Here is a 20837-nt window from a genome sequence, read left to right as displayed (position 1 = left end):
CAGATATTTCTCACTTTCAACTGTCCTAAAATTGATTTCTTTGGTGGCCTTAGGACCTAATCTCTGAAGTGATCATGACGGAACTTCTCTTTTACCTACCTGTAACTAAAATTCTAAGCAAGAATAAGGAATTCAAACAATTTTCCCCATGCCTAAACAGTTTTTAATATCTGAGATTTTTAATTATTCACTTATTTTTCCTTTGTATTGCCTGTGTTTTGCTGGTCAGCCACTAAGTACTAATCCAACAGATACATTTTTTGAAGTATTTGGGCTGGAAGCAGAACAGTCTATTCACCATTCCAAGCTCTTCCCACCTCTGTTGCGGGTAGTTAACAGAACAGGCAGCAGTATCCTTCCTTTATGGGGAGCAGACCCTTCTGAAGGCAGCAGAGAGGCAGTGAGGAAACTTTGATCTCTACCGGGTGAACATGTTTTCTACCCGGACCAATCACCCCCTTTGTAACATTGCTTTTTCTCCTGGGATGTGGATTGTAAGTAACAGAGTGTATCACAACCATAAAATCTCAGACGAATGGTGCCAAACTTTGAGCAAAACATCCATGATATTAATGGTAATGGCAGGGTTCAGCTTGTTTGTTATTTTTCTAGGGAAAAAAAAGAATTCCCAAGAAAATTGGACCATAAGTATATATAGTTAATATGATGTCAGCTATGTTGAAAATGATGTTAGTAAATACATATGTGCTCACGCACACAAATATAAAATTACCAGGGAATAACACTGACACAAAAAAGGTTATTTAGGCTCTAACATCAAATGATTCTCCTCATTAATTCCACGCTTTGATTTTTAGCATAGACATGAAGAAACGAGTTATGATATAAAAACAACATGTGAAACCAGACTTCTTTTAGAGATGACCAGAAATGGTAATGATGAATTATATATGCTTGAGAGATAACAAATCAAATGATTCTGCTTAATCATTTGGTTTATTATATAATTAACAAGATTATTTGATTAAAATTAAAAAAATCAGTTTTGTTCTATGCAAATTTTAACAGTGAAGCCATGCACACATTCTGAAATTCTCTTAACTACAAATCTACACTAACAGTGCTTTGAAAGTATAACATAATGCCAAAATATAGTGACAAATGCTTTTTTATCAAAATTCCGACAGCAAAACAATTGACAGCTACATTGTACCCTGGACCAGAACCATTTTAAATTAAGTATAAAACAAGGACTACCCAAAGGCAATGTGCCTAGCATGTGCCTCTAATGAGAAAATCCGTGTGCTCATTCTCTCTCTGCTCTGCTGGGTGCTTTTCGTGACTTCAAGATATCTGTTCTTCACCACAATCGCCAAGACATCTGCCACGGGAGAGAGTTTTACTGTTAAAGTGCCAGGGATAGCAATAGACATTGTTATTCTCAAGCAAGCACATCCATTTTCATTATGAACAGGCTTTAAAAACAATGAAATTTCTGAGTAAAATGCCGACATTTTATTTACAATTATTCCAAATATGTGATTTCATTATGTATTGTTTTCCATTCTGGGCAACTATGAGTCTAAATGTAACTTACATTTTTAAAGATTGGATTTTTTTCTTATAAAACAAATTTTCAGAGATACTTGAGCATCAGCTCTTTCCCAAGCAGAGCTAGGCTTTTGCAGATTCCACATATCCATGACTATATGAACAAGCAGGCCATAAAGATATCTCAAATTTTATGTAACAGTGCTATAAGCATATTAATGAATACACTTAAAAGTTTTGTTCTTGCTAGCTTTTGAAAAGTAGCTACTGCATATGTTTTCTGATGAAACATGAATAAAATTTTCTCCCATGCATTTGTAACTGCTTTATCCACTACTACATAATGCTTTATTCTCAGAGTAAATTTTTTAAATTAGTGAAATGTTGAATTTGTTGGGAGAAAATACGCAATAATATGCTGTGACTTTCCTACTATGGGAATTGCCCACAGTACTAAATAGCAATCGGTGTTTCTTTCAAGTTGAAAGCAGCATAATTTAAAATCATAGTTATGTTTGCCCCTTTTTATAGGTCAGACAACTTTATGGTATTACTGTGTTTGAGGACTATTTATATGCAACCATTTCTGATAACTTCAGTATCATAAGGATAAACCGATTTAATGCCACTGATATTCACTCATTAATTAAAATGGAAAATGCTCGAGGAATTCGAATCTATCAAAAAAGAACTCAACCAACAGGTAAGAGGCCAAACTTCTTCATAGCCTTCATAATGATGAATAGAATGGGGATATGGTCCTTGTGCCTTTGTGTGATGTTAAAGTGGGTGAACTATAAATTCTCTGTTTTGATTAACAAAAGTGTATATGTCTGCTTGACAAAATGGGATAGAGCTCCCTTCACAAGATTAAGTCACAAATTGTTCAATTGCTGGTAAATGGTTTCTACTACCATAGAATTGAAATGATAGCTAGATTCACATTTAGGGAGGAGCTTTCAATTGTCATGCATTTAGACAGGAAACCCAGATGCTACGATGCTAAGAATTAGTTTGGTTGGTATTGTTTTGGAGTAAACAAAACCAGCAAAACTAATTTAGCATACATAAATTTTAAATCACATGACTTTCTTGCAGTATCAGTTCAGTTTTATTGCAACCATTGGGGTCTTTTGACTTAGGCTGTTTTTAACACGTTTATTAAAAAATAATTTTTAATGACAAGACTGTAATATTTCTAAGTATTTCTCAATAATACGAACTAGTTATTTTGTGTAGTAGATTAGTGATGCTCTTTAATAAAAACAATTTAGGCTCAATCATATACCGAATAATGTACAATGCTAAAACCACCACCCAAAATTCCCATCATCTTGTTGTGTTTCAAATTAATACTAATTTGGAATTATCTAAACATTAACTATGAGGAAAATAAAGCAGATAAAGAGGATAAGGAGTGTGAAGGATGGGGGCAGCTTATAATTTGATATTGAGTTGTCAGAAGAAGTCCCACTGAAAAGATAAAATTGAATGAAGACTTGAAATAATTGAAGGAGAGAGGCAGGAAGAGATGAGCAAGAACAATGACCATGAGGAACAGTGTAGTTAGATTGTTCAAAGAGCAGTAAAGAGACCCATGTATCTGGAGCAGAGTAAATAAAAGAAAGAGAAGTAGGAAATGAAATTGGAGAGATGAAGGAGGACCATAAAAAGACAACAGGTAGGGCCCTGTAGACAATTGTAAAAAACTTTTGCTTATACTTCTAGTGAGATGGGGAGACCTTAGGAAGAATCAAGCAGAGGATTCTCATGATCTGACTGATTTTTTAAGGAATCAATATGATTACTGTGTTGACAACAGACAGGGGGGAGTGACAAAGGTAGGGTGTTGAAGAGATGGTGGACTGGACCAAGATGGTAACAGTGAATGATGAGAAGTAATTAGATTTAGGATACATTTGAAGGTAGAGCAAACAGGAGTTTCTTATAAATTGGATGTGAGGTATAGATTTAAAAAGAGTCAAGGGTACCCTGGCCAGTGTAGCTCAATTGGTTGGAGCATCATCCTGTAACCAAAGGGTTGTAGGTTCAATTCCAGTAAGGGCACACACCAAAATGGCAGGTTTGATTCCACATCAGAGTATGTAGGATCCCAGGTCTGGACAACACGTAAGAGGCAACCAGTTGATGTTTCTCTCTCTCATAGATATTTCTGTGTCTCTAAAAGCAATGAAAAACATATCCTCAGGTGAGGGTAAATAAATAAAAATGAGTAAATAAATAAGAGTCAGGGTTGATGACAATATTTGGGGCTGAGCAATTGGCATAATTAAATTATTTAACCAAGTAGGGAAAAGATGTGAGGGCAAAAAAAAGAAGTATAATTTTCATGTTATTTCAAATGTCTATTATAAATTCAAGTAGAAATACCAAAGAGGTGAGTCTGGGGTTCAGGGAAAGTCCAGGGTGGGGATACCAATTTGGGAGTCATTGGCTCATAGATGACATTTAAAGCCATGGAAATAGATGTGATCACCGAGGAAGTGACTATAGATGGAGAAGAGCAGAAGCTCAAAATGATGGCTACTGGAACACTCCAACAATAAGAAGTCAGAGAGAATAGGAAAGACCAAAGTGGAACAGAGAAGCTTGATAAATTCAATCGGTCATTGGATTCAGCAGCAAAAATTCAGCTCATGTGGATCTGACAAGGGCAATGTTGTGGTAAAGTGGATGTCTGGGTATGAATGGGTTTACGAGAGACAGGGAAGAAAGGAATTGTAGCAAATGAGTGTAGATAACTTCAAGAAGTGTTGATGTATGGGGAAGCAGACAAATGGGGAGCTAATGGAAAGATTGCTGTTGGAATTATGATTAAAAGAAGCTTTTCCCCCTCAAAATGCGTAAATAATGGCTAACTTATTTGCCCGTGGGCATGATTCAATGGAGAGAGCAAAAGTAATGATGATGAGAAAGTGGAGCGTTGCAAAGTCGGTGACAGGAGACATGGTCTAGGACAAAAATGGCATGAAATTGGAAAATCAAAGCAACCCTCCTGGCGGGAAAAAAAATTGCATTTCGCTTGTCTTTTCATTTAGAGAATGAGGAAAACAGAAAAGAATGTGACACAGTTTTTAAAAGTGTAGCATCATTATTATTAAAAGAAGATTGCCATGTTATTCATTGCAATTTCAAAGAGTTGGTGATCGAAAAATCAGTATAATTACAATGAGACAAAATCGTACTGATGTTATTCCTACCACAGCCCTTTCTTTTTGACTCATCATTCTGTTTCTTACCTTCCCCATGTTCTAGTTTTCCTTTATTTTTCCTCTCTAACTTCTACACTCAGAAAATGGCCTTCTACTCCTCAATCTTTGTATGCCAACTCAGCCTCATCCTTTTGATAGGTACAGGCATACACACACAATTTACTGTGTAATACAGTTCTCAAAATGGCAATGGACTCAAAATTGAAAAAAAAAATGTCTTAGCACTTCTAGGTAAAGATAATCACTGAATTATACTGTCTAGTTTAGATAACCATATAATGGATTGTTATAAGGAAATCCTCTCTCTGCTTCATTACCTAAACTGGGCGATTTTATAGTACTTTTATATTTGAGATAAATGCATATTTTTAAAAAGTATAACAAGCATGCACTGAAAGAATGTTACTTTTATTTTGCTTATATTTAAATGGTTTAAATTAATATAAAAGCACATTATCTCTCAGAATTGCTTTTTAAATGAGGTCATAGGAGGATTCTTGCAAATCCCCACCTCTCTTCTATGGGGTTTAACTCTTTCTAATTGATTCTGGCACTAAATAGTTTGGTATTTAGATTCCCCCCCTAGGATTCTTCTTCCAGTAGTGTAAAAACATTCCACATACTGATGCACAAAATTATCGTGTCTTTGGAGAATTTTAAGCTTGCTGTTTTTTATTTCTTGTAGTCAGAAGCCACGCGTGTGAAGTGGATCCGTATGGAATGCCCGGGGGATGTTCACACATCTGTCTGCTCAGCAGCAGTTACAAAACACGGACCTGTCGCTGCAGGACTGGCTTCAACTTGGGAAGTGATGGCAGGTCATGCAAAAGTATGTTGACAAAATCAAACATTTTGCCCGCAGCTTCTGCTTCAGAATAGGGTTCCTAGTATTAATTAGCAACATCAACACCAGTAATAACATGAGACTTCATCAGGTGAAATGTGCCCTCAAAAACGTGGCAGTCGCTTTTCTCAAAATTAGTAGTGAATGCCTGTGTGTGTGCATGTGACAATATGGGTGAGAGAACTAACTGGGCTGTAGAATGACCAAATTTTATCTAAAGACTTTAATAGATATATATATTTTATTCTTGAAATATGCTAAATTTAATTATTTATTTAAATAAGCTAGTACATTTTTTATATAAATGACTTTCATATGTTTAACTTTTGCACAAAAGTTAAGGACTTTACTTTGAAGTCTTTACATTCACATACAGTAGAATGGCCCTTTTAGAAATGGTGTCCATGTGGAGACTATTATGGGTCTTTAAATGTCCACAGATACTATAATTTTTAAAGTTATGGCTGCTTTTTACAATGTCAATTTTGTCTTCATTTTGTCATAACAATAGCTTTTTATTTCTATCAATTCTGTCTTTGGTCACTGTCCTGCCATCTTTTCTATGTTCTTGTTATGTGCTTTCTAGGGACTATGAAGTGAAACCACTAAATATTTTATAATTTGAAGTTTAAACATTAATTAATAGTGTGGATACTTGCACATCAAGAACAAAGAATCTCAACTGTTATAAAATATATGCATTTTAGTATTTTGCTTTTATTTTTAACTTTATATTAAATGCTGGGGATGTAGGCAGCAGATCTTATATTCAAGAGATTCACCTGCTAATTGAGGATACTGTGTCAGAAGTCTCAGATAAAAGTGTTTTTGTGTGTGTTTATGTGTATGTGCATATAGCCAGCCTTTAAACTGCCCTAATTACCACTTAGCAGTGATGGATGTTATATAAAAATGCAATCATGCACAATTATACATAAATGTGCATACATATATACACACATTTGGGAAAAAACATAAAATCAGAGTTGCCAAAACTTCAATCATCTGTAATTTAGTGTCAATTGGGGTACATTTATATTAACAGAAAGAATTCTAGGTATTTTAAACAGAAAGGGTCAAATGCAAAAAGGTATTTGCAAAATTATTGAAAAGCCTGAAGCAGCAGCTTCAAGAATGGATCTTCAGAACATTCCTCAAACCGCCGTCAAAGTAACCCAGCTTAGAGCTGGAACATCCTCCCAAATCAGAAACCATGGCATCAGGAAGCCACCATTAGCGATGGTATCTTCAAAAACACCCTCTTTTAGTTGGGATCCATTGACTAGGAAGCTTGCACCACAACTATTAGCTCCAGACATATATCACAACTGACAGTACCCTACTGGTAAACAAAACAAAACAAAGCAAAAGACACCCTCTTTCTTGCATCTTGATATACACAAAGGAAGAAGATCAACATGGAAAAACTCAATTTCTCCATCAGATGATCACCAAAAAAAACCCCAAACCAGCAAAAGTGCCTTCATTCCCTTATTTCAAACTTGAGCAAATACATTTGATTTTAGCTACTTAAAACCAGAAGCATGGCTATTTGTGAGAAATGTACTTTTACAGTTTTCAGTTGTGTGTAGTACACACAAACACACTAAAAATCTTTAAAGGACGTACTGAGTGACTTCAAATTTATTTCAACAACAATAGAGAAATAGTCACCATTCTTATTTAAAAGTGTACATACACACATGTACATATACACATGAATTAAACCAATGAAATACCAGGTTTACTAATGACCAATGAAAACATTTATTAAAAATAAAAGCAAAAATAAATGTTAGCAAGAATGCATATGGTAAAACCAGCATTCTTATGCATTGATAATAGGATTATAAATTGTTATAACTATTGTAAAGACATGGACATATACAAAAGACATAAAACTCATACTATCCTTTAACAAGTTATCCCACTTTTGATTAAAGAAATCCATTGAAAATGTACTTATAATAAAAATAAAAACCCGAAAACAATCTAAATATCTAACCATAGGTAAGTAGCTGACTATATGATATTTTCTCTCTAGTAGGGAACATGATGCTGCCATTGAAAAGAATGTTTTGAAGACTTTTTAATGACACAACAAAATACCATTACATTTTTAAAAAGATTTTTATTTACTTATTTTTAGAGAGAGAGGAAGGGAAAGAGAATAAGGGAGAGAAATAACCATGTGTGGTTACCTCTCACACGCCTCCACTGGGGACCTGGTCTGCAACACAGGCATGTTCCCTTACTGGGAATTGAACCAGCTACCCTTTGATTCACAGGATGGTGCTCAGTCCACTGAGCCACAGCAGCCAGGGCAAAAATATCATTACGTTTTTAAGAATTAGGTACTAAAATACACATATAGTATATCTCTATTTTTTACAAAAGAAAGGAATCTATGCATATAAAGTTGGTAGGAAATACTCAAGAATGTTAATTTTCAAATTAATGTGCACTACTTTTAAATAACATGATTACATTATTAAAGTTATTTAAAAAAAAAACACAAAACCCTGGCTGAGTGGCTCAGTGAATTGAGTAATGACCTGCAAACCAAAGAGTTGCTAGTTCAATTCCCAGTCAGGACACATGCCTGGGTTGCAGGCCAGTTTCCCCAGTGTGAGGTGCACAAGAGGCAACCACACATTGATGTTTCTCTCCTTCTTTCTCTCTCCCTTTCCCTCTGTTCAAAAATAAATAAATAAAATCTTTAAAAAGAATAAAATAAGAAATAGACACTGAGAGGCTGTGATGGCAATGAGGAAGGGAAATGCAGATATTCTTTACCCAGTAAGTTTATTCCTGGAAATGTATACTAAGAGATTATCTAAGAAAATGTATAAAATGGTATATTGAAAAAATACTTATATCAGTATTCTTATAATAATAAAAAGATGAAACCAACTGAGGAATGGTTTGACAAATTATCATGTATCATATTTATACCGAAAGAAACTAAGGCTTAAAATAATCAACATAGAACATAATTTTGATATGAAGATTCAATAATGAAAGCAAGATATAAAAATGGAGTGTCCTCTTCTATGTAAGAAACCGTGCATTAGAACATCAGCTAGATAAGTGAAATCTGCAACAGTCATACAAAGGAATAAAACGCAGCTGTGAAGATGAGTGTGTAATGACTACAACAACCATGGCGATGTTCAAGAACGCAGTAAGAAGAAATTAATTCACAGAGGAATTCACACGTATAATTCATACATGTGAAGTTAAACAATCTACTCGAGAAATACAGAGAACATATATCTAAAGCTTTTAAAAGTACATGATAAACTCAATATTCAGAATATCACTGTCTGTAGGATGGAACTGAGGTATCTGCATGCCTTCCCATGTTCTTGAAATATTCTTAAGATCCATGCTAGATACATGAAATTTGTCATATTTTTATTTTATGTATATATATATATAAATATTATAACATTTGTTAACATACACTTAATGTTCAATAACTAATTAAAAACAATAGAAACTATGGATAATAATACAGTTTATATTGAGGGTATTATGTTTATGAGTTGTTAGTTTTTTCTTTTAAATTTTCTGTAATGTAGATATTTTACTAAAAATCTCATGACATGGTTATTCAAACATAATTGAGTCAGTTTTCAACAGGAAAATTATATGTTTTTCCTTTCATATAAAGAAATTCTTTCAAAGTTATATAGACTAAATTAGCAATTGGAGAATCTTGCATATATTTTTATATAAAAGCCTGAAGGAATCAGTTTACCTTGGGATAAATCTAACTTCATTTTGGCATTTTAACCCAGGGGACAGGTTTTTCTGGGGCCTTTGTTTTTCTTTTTCTTTCTTTCTTTTTTTTTGATGAGGGCTGTGTTGTACATCAGAGTACTGGCATCAACCTCTAACGTTCTAATTGAGATGTGAAGGGAAAAAAATGCTGTATCTGGCATTTGGTTTCATTTCTTAAAAAAATAAATCACATACTTAGATAAGTAATATATTCACATGCAAGTTTGTGATATTGTGTGACTCTTTTGTTTGCTTCTGACAGTCTGTAGATGCAAACTAAGGAGAATGCTTTATATATTCTGAAGTTTTACTATTGTCAAACATAATGAATTCTACAGTTGGTATCTACAAAGTGTGCTAGATCAATTGTAATGAATTGTAAAATTAAATGTGTTGGATGTTATGATAAATGTCCATTTTACAATTACAAGTTTTCCAATGATTTTTCATGTTTTTTTGCTATACTGACAGTTACAGACAAAAGAATAATTAACTAAATAAAACTCATTCACAGAGGTAATTTCTGTTTTAATTAAAGTAATGCAATTAGCTGGCCTTCTTGCATCAAGATACATTTGGCATATTTTAGAGTTTAATTTTTGGCATTGAATTTTAAAAACGTTAATTGTGCCAGTTAATTAAACCATGGCATTATGCAGTGTAAAGAAGATTAGGCAGCATCACTTGTTTATGTTTGTAATCTTCATTCTGCAGGACCCAAGAATGAGTTGTTTCTTTTTTATGGAAAAGGACGCCCAGGAATTGTCAGAGGAATGGACGTGAATACCAAAGTAGCTGATGAATACATGATCCCCATAGAAAATCTGGTAAACCCTCGTGCTTTAGATTTTCATGCAGAAACCAATTATATCTACTTTGCTGACACCACCAGTTTCCTAATTGGCCGACAGAAGATAGATGGCACAGAGCGAGAAACCATCCTGAAAGATGGTAAGTGACAATGTGCAACATTCACATTTGACTGCCCAGAGGAAAAGCACTTTAACCCGATAAATCCAATGGATGCCAAACTGATTTTAACCAGAGCCCAACTTACTAGTGACTTAAAAATATTTGTTAATTTAATTTTCTTCACTAATGTTATTTCTACATATATTTCACATTCCAGCATTTTGAAATCTTCATTATAAAATTGAACTTGAAATTATCCATTATATTTTAAATATCACAGGAATTAAATTGAGCTATTTATCCACTTTCATGGAAAGATATAGATTTAAAATTCTATGTTTACAGTTCTATATAGCAGAACATAAGATTTTAGCAGGACATGAGAGACTTGTAATATTTCATTCTTGCTAGAATATGGATTATATCAGTCAAAGTGCATTAAGAATATTAATGTCCTTGTTCTAGATTGCTTAGTTTGTTTTTGTTTTTGATTTTTTTAGTTTCAGTTGTTGATAGTTGTGAGTTTGTTGTCACTTTACTGTTCACTGTTTTAATCTTCTTGTTTGTCTTAGATAAGTCTTTTGAACATTTCATATAATGAGGGCTTGGTGATGAACGCCTTGAACTTGACCTTATCTGAGAAGCACTTTGTCTGCCCATCCATTCTAAATGATAGTTTTTCTGGATAGAATAATCTTGTATGTAGGTCCTTGCCTTCCATGACTTGGAATACTTCTTTCCAGCTGCTTCTTGTCTATAAGGTTTCTTTTAAGAAATCAGGGAATAGTCTTATGGTAATTCCTTTGTAGGTAACTGTCTCCTTTTCTCTTGTTGCTTTTAAGATTCTCTCATCTTTCATCCTGGGTAATGTAATGATGATGTGCCTTGGTGTGTGCTTCCTTGGGTCCAACTTCTTTGGGATTCTCTGAGCTTCCTGGACTTCCTGAAAGTCTATTTCCTTTGCAAGACTGGGGAAGTTCTCCTCCATTATGTTTTCAAAAAAGTTTTCAATTTCTTGCTCTTCCTCTTCTCCTACTGGCACCTCTATGATTCAGATGCTGGAAGGTTTAAAGTTGTCCCAGAGGTTCTGAAGCCTCTCCTCATTTTTTTCAATTCTTGTTTCTTCATTCTGTTCTGGTCAAATATTTATTTCTTCCTTCTGATCCAAATCATTGATTTGAGTCCTGGGTTCCTTTCCTTCACTGTTGGTTCTCTGTATATTTTTCTTTATTTCACTTTGCATAGACTTCACTTCTTCCTCTATTTTGTGACCATAGTCAATCATTTCTTTGAGCATCCTGATTACCAGTGTTTTGAACTGTGCATCTGATAGGTTGGCTATTTCTTCATTGCTTAGTTCTATTTTTGGAGTTTTGATCTGTTCTTTCATTTGGACCATATTTCTTTGTTTTAGTGCACCTGTTTTGATGTAAGGGGCAGAAGCTTAGGTATTTGCTAGGGTGGGGAAATCCACAGTCACTGTGTTGTGTAGCTGTATGTGGGGGAGGGGTCAGAGAGAGAACAATGCTGTTTCCTAGGTTCTTGGCCAGCTTTCAGTCACTTCCCCCGATACCCAAATGGAGTTCACATGGAGGATTATGGTGGGGAGTGGAGGAAGAGGGTAAAAGGTACAGGGAATAAGAAGCATAGATCATAGGAACAAAATAGACAGGGAGAGATTACTAAGAGTGTAGAAAGTGGAGAAGCCAAAGAATGTATATATATGACCCATGGACATGAACTTAGTGAGGGGAATGCTGGTGAGGGGTTACAGGGCAGAGCAGAATGAAGGGAAGAAAAGGTGTGGGACAACTGTAACGGCATAATAAATAAAATATACTTAAAAATAATATGAATGTCTCCATTGTGATCACAAATCTTACATATTGTTTCTTACTTTATACATCCTTAAAATTCAGTTCTCTAAAATTTCCTTTGAAATATCAGTATATGTAGAGAATCTTTAGATTGTATGCTTATTTTATTTACAGATATATAGATAATGCAAGCTTATATGGAATTAATTGGGTTAGGAACGAACAATTTATGTCAGTGAATTTCAGGAATTAATTGGCTTAGGAACAACCAACAGGTAACAAAATAATATAACTTTGGTACAAGTAGAAAAGACATTTAATAATCAAGCAAACCAAACCTATGAATGGCGGCTAGTCACATAGCATGTTAACTAATGATTCTGGAGCTCAGTTTCCTCATATATGTAATTTGTTTATTTCTCAAATATTTTAGAAATCCTTGACTATTGAACATTAATTGTAACCTTATTTTTTGAAGGACACTGTGTTAGCTATCATGATAGATTAAAGCGATTTTAGGAAATAGTTATTGTGTTCAAGGAATCCATAATCTCCTTTGGGAGATAATAGAAACATGCAAAAAATATAAAGCGTTTGAAGTATTGAACTTATGTTCAAAGGGAGCCCAAGGAAATATATGACTAATCAAGAACATCTATGTGGGGAGGTAGAAGAAGGTAAAGAGGGGGTAACTGGTGTTGGAAAGAGACAACTTGGGGTGATGAGTACACAATTTGGTATACAGACTATGTATTGTAGAGCTGTATACCTGAAACCTGTATAATTTTATTAACAAATGTCTCCCCTGTACATTACATTAAAATAAAATCTCATAAAAATAATAAAAATAACATCCATGTAAGGAGAACCCAGAGGAGTGAAGAGATATCTTTATGTGGATATTCTCAGTAAACATGTTGTGGAGGAGTTATTATTTTGAATGGATATTAAAGGAAGAATGTTAAGTAGGAGGGGAAGGTATTCGATGGAAACAGAACAAAAGCACAATCTCCAGAAAGAGGATGAGTAGAACATTAAGAAAATTCCTACAGAAGATTTGTTTACAGTCAATAGTAACAGAGTGGATGTGAAAGGTGGCATAATAAAATAACTTCAAGGTTAAGTGTAGGGTCTTGGATATAAATCCTGAAGGAGTAAGAGATAGAAAACAATTTTAAGACAAAGAATAATATGAATTAAACATTTTAGGAGAATCAGTCTTAGAGTGGAGTGCAAAATGAATCAGAGTGAAAGAGAGAAAATAAAAGTAGAGAGACAGACTAACATCATTTACAGCATGATGGATAAATGAATGGTGGTCTCTTATCTTTTAAAGGAAATCAGGGCAGCATAAAAGATTTTTCATTCACTCATGCTCACTTTAAATTAAACCTTTTATGATAAAAAGTACAAGTTCCACGAGTGAAAAATGAAGTGCTATAATGAACAATATGCCTGCTTTTGTCTTTCGTTGCCCAATTAGAGTTAGGATTTTTACTTTAAATTGGATGTGGCAGAGACTGTCTGCCTACCTTTCTCTGTAACAATTTAGGACATTGAACTTGCACGTTCTTCTTAAGTAGTAGATATATTTGGATTGGTCTAATTTTGACCTAGACATTGTTAACAGGGACTGAAATATAATATAGATGATTCTTGGTTTATTTTTAAAAACTGTCAGTTCCAGTGTTGTATCTGAAAGGTTTAGCCAATAGTCCTAATGTTTACAACCATATTTTACCAGTGACGTTGGTGGTTTTTTACATTCCACCAGAGCAACAGAAATCAACTCTAACAGCTGCTTCACTTCCAAGCACACTTGTATAGTTTTGCTTTGGCAGTATAAAAGTTATAAGAACATTGTAGATTTCTGCAACTGAAATATATTAACATTTTGACATTCCTATACGAAGACATCAATGTATTTTTATTAGTTTATATTTTTTCTTCCCAGTAAGGAGAATAACAATAGATATTCTGATATAAGATTAATATGTGAAAACACAGCTTCCATTTGGCAAATGACCATTTGTGATTCTTGGAATCAGTAAAATCAGCTTCACTGTGTATTTGCTCAGTTAGCTAGAATGTCTACAATCCAACCTGAAGACTGCGAGGCAATGCTTGGTTTGACAAATAATTCTTTAAGTTTGGCAGAAATTCTCAATCTTAGATAAATTTGTATAGTTGGACGTACAGGCTATAAAAATTTTGTTTGTAAATAAAACATATTTTAGACATCTGTATGACCTCAGGTATTTTCTATAAAGGAAAATAATTAAAACAGCATTTCAATAAGAGACCAGTCTACATTCAATTTTTGATTTATTTTGTTTCAAAGATTTATTGAAAACCTTCTAAATATGGTAGATCCTATGGTCTTTGTGGAATCTTGTGAGCTAAAATAGCAGTTGAGTAAATGAGAAAGAAAGATTGTCCATTTGAAGTACTTACATATGTCTAAATAATTACTGAAATTATCTGTGAAATATAAACATATTAATGATTAAATAAACATAGACTTCTATAAGTAAAAAAATAAATTACCAATCTGCATTTTTCACTCTCTAGGATTTTGCCAAAATTTTTGTGAAATTTATACTTTATTTTTTAATTAATTATTTGATTTGTTTATTTGTCCAGTTGATAAATATTCATTGAATGCCGTGTCCAGACCTGGTGCTGTTCTCGATGATGGCAGTGCTGTAGTGAATAGGACCGAGGTTCATATTCAGTTTATACACAAACAGAAAGAGGCAGATAAATAAACAGATAAATGAACCATGTAATGATAAATTATATGAAGAAAATAAAGTAGGATACTATGATACAAAGTAAAAGAAGATATCAACAGAAGGAGAATTTATTCTAAGTGATCAGGGAATTTAAGTCAGCCATTCTTGCCAGGTATAATTGTTACTGTCTCAAAAAGAACAAAGCAAATGCTCTTTATAAGATTGAATTCACTTTTACCTTCTTGGTGTCTTATCCAAGATTTATTTTTCATTTTAGTATATATCACAATTTTCAGCAGAAGGGGAAAACATAAAATGATAACTTACTATTCAATTTATTAGGCCTGTATTCTATTAGTGCAGTACTTGTTTTTAAACCATATAAATTAATTCTTCTGGGATACATATATCCAGACAGAAGGCATGTGAAAATAATTTTTCATATTGTTCCATATTTTTAAAAGTATTTTAAAACAACACTCACAAAGCATTTCTGTTCTGAGTTTGAATATTAACGCCTGTGGCTACAACAGAAACTGCAGTTTCGGTAGGTCCTGCAACTGCACTGGAGACCTGAGGGCACCAAGTTGCTGGTAATTGGTTACAATCGCCACAGAATGAACGCAAAGCCTGTGCCCTCAACCATTTTGCTACACCGACCTTATGTGCTTCTTAGGCTGGGTTCACCTTGATTGAGGTCCAGCACATGTGTATGTTTCCACATCCCACAGTCTTCTTTTATCTGAAAGTGTATTACAGGAGAAAACATCTTTGGACAAGATACAAGATATGCTCCCTTTTGGGATGTTATGAATAGAAGTATAGCCTGGATAAAGGAGAAGCAGTATTTTTATGCCAAGTATATTCTCTAAATAGCATGTTATATGACCAAAGAGTAATTCCATTTTTATGCTATTGCTTGTCTAGCATCTGAAGGGCCAAGCCCTGTTCTTTTCTCACTTCCATCCCCAGCATTTCCCTACTTCCCCCATGGGTTTTAGCATACAACAGTAACTTTGCTATGTTTGAAATGTGTAGTGTTATCCATGGCCATAAATTGTTACGTGATAATTCATCATTGTAATTCTAAAGAACCCCCACTGCTACCACTACACACACGCACATACCACTAATTTAAAACCTACTTTAGACCTCCAGAAATATTTCCAGACCTCTCCTCTAACCAGTTCTAGGACAAGATGTAATTTGATTCAAATGACACCAACATTAGAATAATGTAATTTTCTGAACCTAAAGATCACCATTTGCTCTAGGATTTCAATGAACTCCACCACTGTATAACTCACCGGTGTCTCACAAAGATGGAGTTTTACAGTGGTTAAGCAGACGCCACGAGCTATCACTAATGAATTATGTTAGAAAATTCCTATGAACTTTAAGGATTATGGCTTGTAAAGCATTTTAGAATTAAGAACAAACTTTTAGTCTGCTATTAGATTACAGGTGAATATCAATTTTGTTTTTCTTATTTTAGCTTTGAACTTTATCATGAAAGTGCCTAAAACTCTGAGAGATGTAGACTCTGACCAACCATTAAGGGAAATAATGAATACATTTGTCAGTCATGAGACAGTTCCTAATTAAAACTGTTGAGAAGAGATTTGTGTTTGTAGCTCCTGAGAATCTAATGGATATTGTCCTGCTGAGTAGCAAGGTTATGTAGCCTATTAGCACATGCTGACTCTTGTTGACTATCAGTAAGATGTTTTCCTGGAATTTACTGGAAATTTGAGTCCTGAAACATAGGTTCTATTTTATGGGTCAGTTTGTAAATTGATATTTCTCATACTTTTTTGTGTTTGCCATAAAATATATGAGATATTAAAAAAAACCTTTAAGCCAATGTATATGTATTATTTTCCTGAAAAGTTGACAGAGATATAAAAAGATTGAAATCTGGGTTCTGCAATATATTAAATCATAAAAATGGAATTAGCTGTGTGACTGATGGATCTTAGTAAACATAGACAAGACAACTTCCTTATTTGTTTTCATCCAACACAGGCTTACATACATACATATACATGCATTGACATACACAGCATACTACACACATACACACGAGTTCAGCACAGCTCTAGAAGCCTCCATAAATATTTTCATTATGATGGAAATGTTAAATTGCTCATAAGGTAGAAAGAGACAATGGGAAAATACTTGGTAATCCACAAAGTATAATCGAAGCATTATTACAAATATAATTTTATATTAATAAATATTCTTATCAGTAGGATTTTTGTATACTTTATACAAATTTCCAGTTTTTAGCATGAACTTAAATAAAGGAAATGCAGTCAACCCAGTTGCTTAATTATTCTTAGCATTACATAATTTTTATTTGTTACTTCAGAATTCACTTGGGATTCCTTTATTCACCTAGGACAACTATTTTGAACATTAACTATAATTGTACTGTTGCTAAAATAATACAAAAATTTTATTTAAAAAGTTTGATAAATCATTTTTGGTTGACATTGCTTTGCTGTTGGTATTCTAAAGCAGGAATTCTAGATCAAACTGTGGAGCCAGGTAATATACACAATGTAGGCTGAGCAAGTTCCCGTGAATCTAGCCATTATGAAAGGATTTTACAGGAGCGCTAAGTCACTGTCTGTGTAATAAGTATATTGAAAAATGTCACTCTGACCTATCTGAAGTATAGCTTTATTTTATTTCCCACCGACTTTAAAAATTCATTCAGCGGAGTAAACTTTCTGACCCCACAGTATAACCTGCTGAAATCCCAATTCTTTCTGCTCACAATTAGGCCACTGACTGAGCTCTCAGTCACTTTAAGTCAGAAGCACACCTTGATCTGGCAATTAGAATGCTCAATTCACTATATATACATACACATTACAATTCTAAATGTAATGTGTAATCAAATTTTCCACACTCCCCACTTGTGCTATCTTCTAGCTAGAAGCCTTGAAAAGAAAAAAGAAGGGAAACTTGGTCCATTCTCTTTCTCTGCCTTGCATTTATCTTCCTCTCTACCCCTCCAGCCTGCTGGTTAATTTCCAATGCCCACTCACTTGTTAGAATTGGTGGGAAGAGGTAAGAGGGTTAAAGTGGTGAGGAGTGATACAGAGATAATGAAGCTCTTAATGTGAAGTGGTCCCATTGTAAAGTGGCCTCTGTGAGCCTGATGGTCTAAAATTTACTCTCTTGATGGGTGTGGGTATGTGTGTGTCTGTGTGTGCATGTATAAGATTTTTTGAGGATTTCTGCTGGATCTCTCTAATTTCATTTCCCTTAGTCAAGGTGCATGCCACTCTGTGCTCTGACTTTGCATCCCTAAATAATCAGTTCATACACATCCTCTTAGTGTGTGAGACCCTCTACCCAGCTGGGAAAACTCGTACTAGACTGAAGGCATCCCTGTGCCAGTATTTTCTCCTGTGTGATCCAAATTTCATTCACAAAACTATTTGCAAATCTTCTGCCCCAATGAACTGTGGGAATGTAGAAATAGTGCAAATCAGCCACCACTATTCTGCCACCAGAATCCACTTTAGCTTTTTCAGGTGAGAAACTTTCTCAGGGATTTCATGTATTTGGAACAGCAACTGTAGAGAATTCAATTCAAAGATCTCCTTGGTTCCATGGAAGTTCCATCACTAGAGTGTAAGTAAAAAGCATCCCTCCATTCTCCCTTTCCTACCACCTTGGGAGTTTACAGGGGGCAGGGTAGAGTCAAACAGAACAGCAACATCAATCTCCAAGGACATCTCCTAAAATCCTTCCCTCTTTACATTGTTTTCTTTACACTCATGATCTGGTTGAGGCGTCCATGAATTGTGGAAACAATTCTGCTGAAGTTGATTGTAAAGTATGAGTCTCTTTTTCTCACACTTAATTTGATATCATTTCCTCACATAATTTCGGCTTCTAATCAAAGTTGCAATTTTCACATCCCATTATGAATGTCACAGTGAGTTACTATTGCTACTGATTCTGCAAGAGTGATCAAGCAAATTGGGAAATGTTCTAATAGACGTTAGACTGTGGTCCAAATGAATCTGGGAAAGGAGATATAAGAAAAACCATAGTAAGACTATTTTGAAAATTCATTTAAACATATAGGTGGTAACAAATACTATTTTCATTCACCATTATGCTCCTAGATTTTATTTATTTATTTATTTTTAAAGTATATTTTATTGGTTATACTATTGTAGTTGTCCCTATTTTTTTCTCCCCTGTATCCCCCTCCTTCCTGCATCACCCCATCACCCTCCAACATTCCCCCCACCCCACAGTTCATATCCCTGGGTCGTACATATAAGTTCTTTGGCTTCTCCATTTCCTATAATATTCTTAACCTCCCCCTGTCTATGTTGTGCCTACCTATTATGCTTCTTATTCCCTGTATCTTTTCCCCCCATTCCCTCCCTCCTACTCTCCACTCATAACCCTCTGTGTGATTTCCATTTCTGTGATTCTGTTCCTACTGTAGTTGTTTGCTTAGCTTGTTTTTGTTTTTTTAAGGTTCAGTTGTTGATAGTTGTGAGTTTGTTGTCACTTTAGTATTCATATCTTTGATTATCTTCTTTTTCGTAGGTAAGTCCCTTTAACATTTCATATATTAAGGACTTGGTGATGATGAATTCCTTGAACTTGACCTTATCTGGAAAGCACTTTAACTACCCTTCCATTCTAAATGATAACTTTGCTGGATACAGTAATCTTGGATGCAGGTCCTTGTCTTTCATGACTTGAAATACTTCTTTCCAGCTGCTTCTTACCTGTAAGGTTTCTTTTGAAAAAATTAGCTAATAGTCTTATGGGAACTCCTTTGTACGTAACTGTCGCCTTTTCTCTTGTTGCTTTTAAGACTCTCTCCTCATCTTTCATCTTGGGTAATGTAATTATGATGTGCCTTGTTATGTGCTTTCTTGGGTCCAACTTCTTTGGGATTCTCTGAGCTTCCTGGACTTCCTGGAAGTGTATTTCCTCAGCCAGATCGGGGAAGTTCTCCTCCATTATGTTTTCAAATAAGTTTTCAATTTTTTGCTCTTCCTCTTCTCCTTCTCATACCCCTATGATTCAGATGCTGGAATGTTTAAAGTTGTCCCAGAGGTTCTGAAGCCTCTCCTCATTTTTTTCCATTCTTGTCTCTTCATTCTGTTCTGGCTGAATGTTTATTTCTTCCTTCTGCTGCAAATCATTGATTTGAGTCCTGGGTTCCTTTCCTTCACTGTTGGTTCTCTGTATATTTTTCTTTATTTCCCCTTGCATAGCCTTCACTTCTTCCTCTATTTTGTGACCATACTCAACCATTTTTTTAGGTATCCTGATTACCAGTGTTTTGAACTGTGCATCTGATAGGTTGGCTATTTCTTCATTGCTTATTTCTGTTTTTGGAGTTTTGATCTGTTCTTTCATTTGGGCCATATTTCTTTGTTCAACACACCTATTATATTGTAAGAGTTGGAGCCTTAGGTATTCACCAGGTAGGGGCAACCCATTTTGCTGTCTTGTGGTGCTGTATATGGGGCAGAGGCCTGAGAGGGAGTGATGCCACTTGGTCAGCTCTTGGCAGGCTTTCAGTCACTTCCTCCGCTAGCCATAAGCAAATCAGGCCCTTCTGGTGCTAATTCCTGGGTCCATGGGTTTGTGTACATTCTAGGATCCTGTGGGTCTCTTCAATGAACTCTCCTGTGAGGCTGAGAGTTACTCCTGCTGCTGCAATCCCCACAGGTTTTTACAGCCAGAGGTTTTGAGGACTTATTTCCCCATGTTTAACCCTGGGCTGTGTGGTCTCTTTCACTCCCCAGTTGTTCTAACCAGTTTATCTGCGTGAAAATGTGGGACCACCAGGTCCACCAGCTTCCACCTTGCCACATGTCCTCTCCACCCTGACTTCCTGTCTCCGCCTCTCCTACCAGTATGGATGAATATTTCTTCTTTAACTCCTGGTTGTCAGACTTTCATACAGTTTGATTTTCTGGGAGTTCTAGTTATTTTTTGTTTT

At 34.9% G+C, this 20837-nt stretch overlaps 1 protein-coding gene across 1 annotated transcript in view; it reads left to right on the top strand.

Moving 5' to 3' along the window:
- LRP1B (LDL receptor related protein 1B) overlaps positions 1-20837 on the top strand; it is a 1720016-nt gene that overhangs the window by 979775 nt on the left and 719404 nt on the right. The window contains exons 10-12 of the mRNA XM_053919407.2: positions 2044-2215; positions 5431-5574; positions 10090-10326. Coding sequence (XP_053775382.1) covers positions 2044-2215; positions 5431-5574; positions 10090-10326 — 553 coding nt within the window. The remainder of the gene's footprint in view (positions 1-2043; positions 2216-5430; positions 5575-10089; positions 10327-20837) is intronic.

This window comes from Desmodus rotundus, chromosome 2, assembly GCF_022682495.2.
Source record: "Desmodus rotundus isolate HL8 chromosome 2, HLdesRot8A.1, whole genome shotgun sequence".
NCBI classification, from domain to species: domain Eukaryota; kingdom Metazoa; phylum Chordata; class Mammalia; order Chiroptera; family Phyllostomidae; genus Desmodus; species Desmodus rotundus.
Note: the sequence above shows the minus strand (reverse complement) of the source record. Positions and strands in the feature narration are given on the sequence as shown.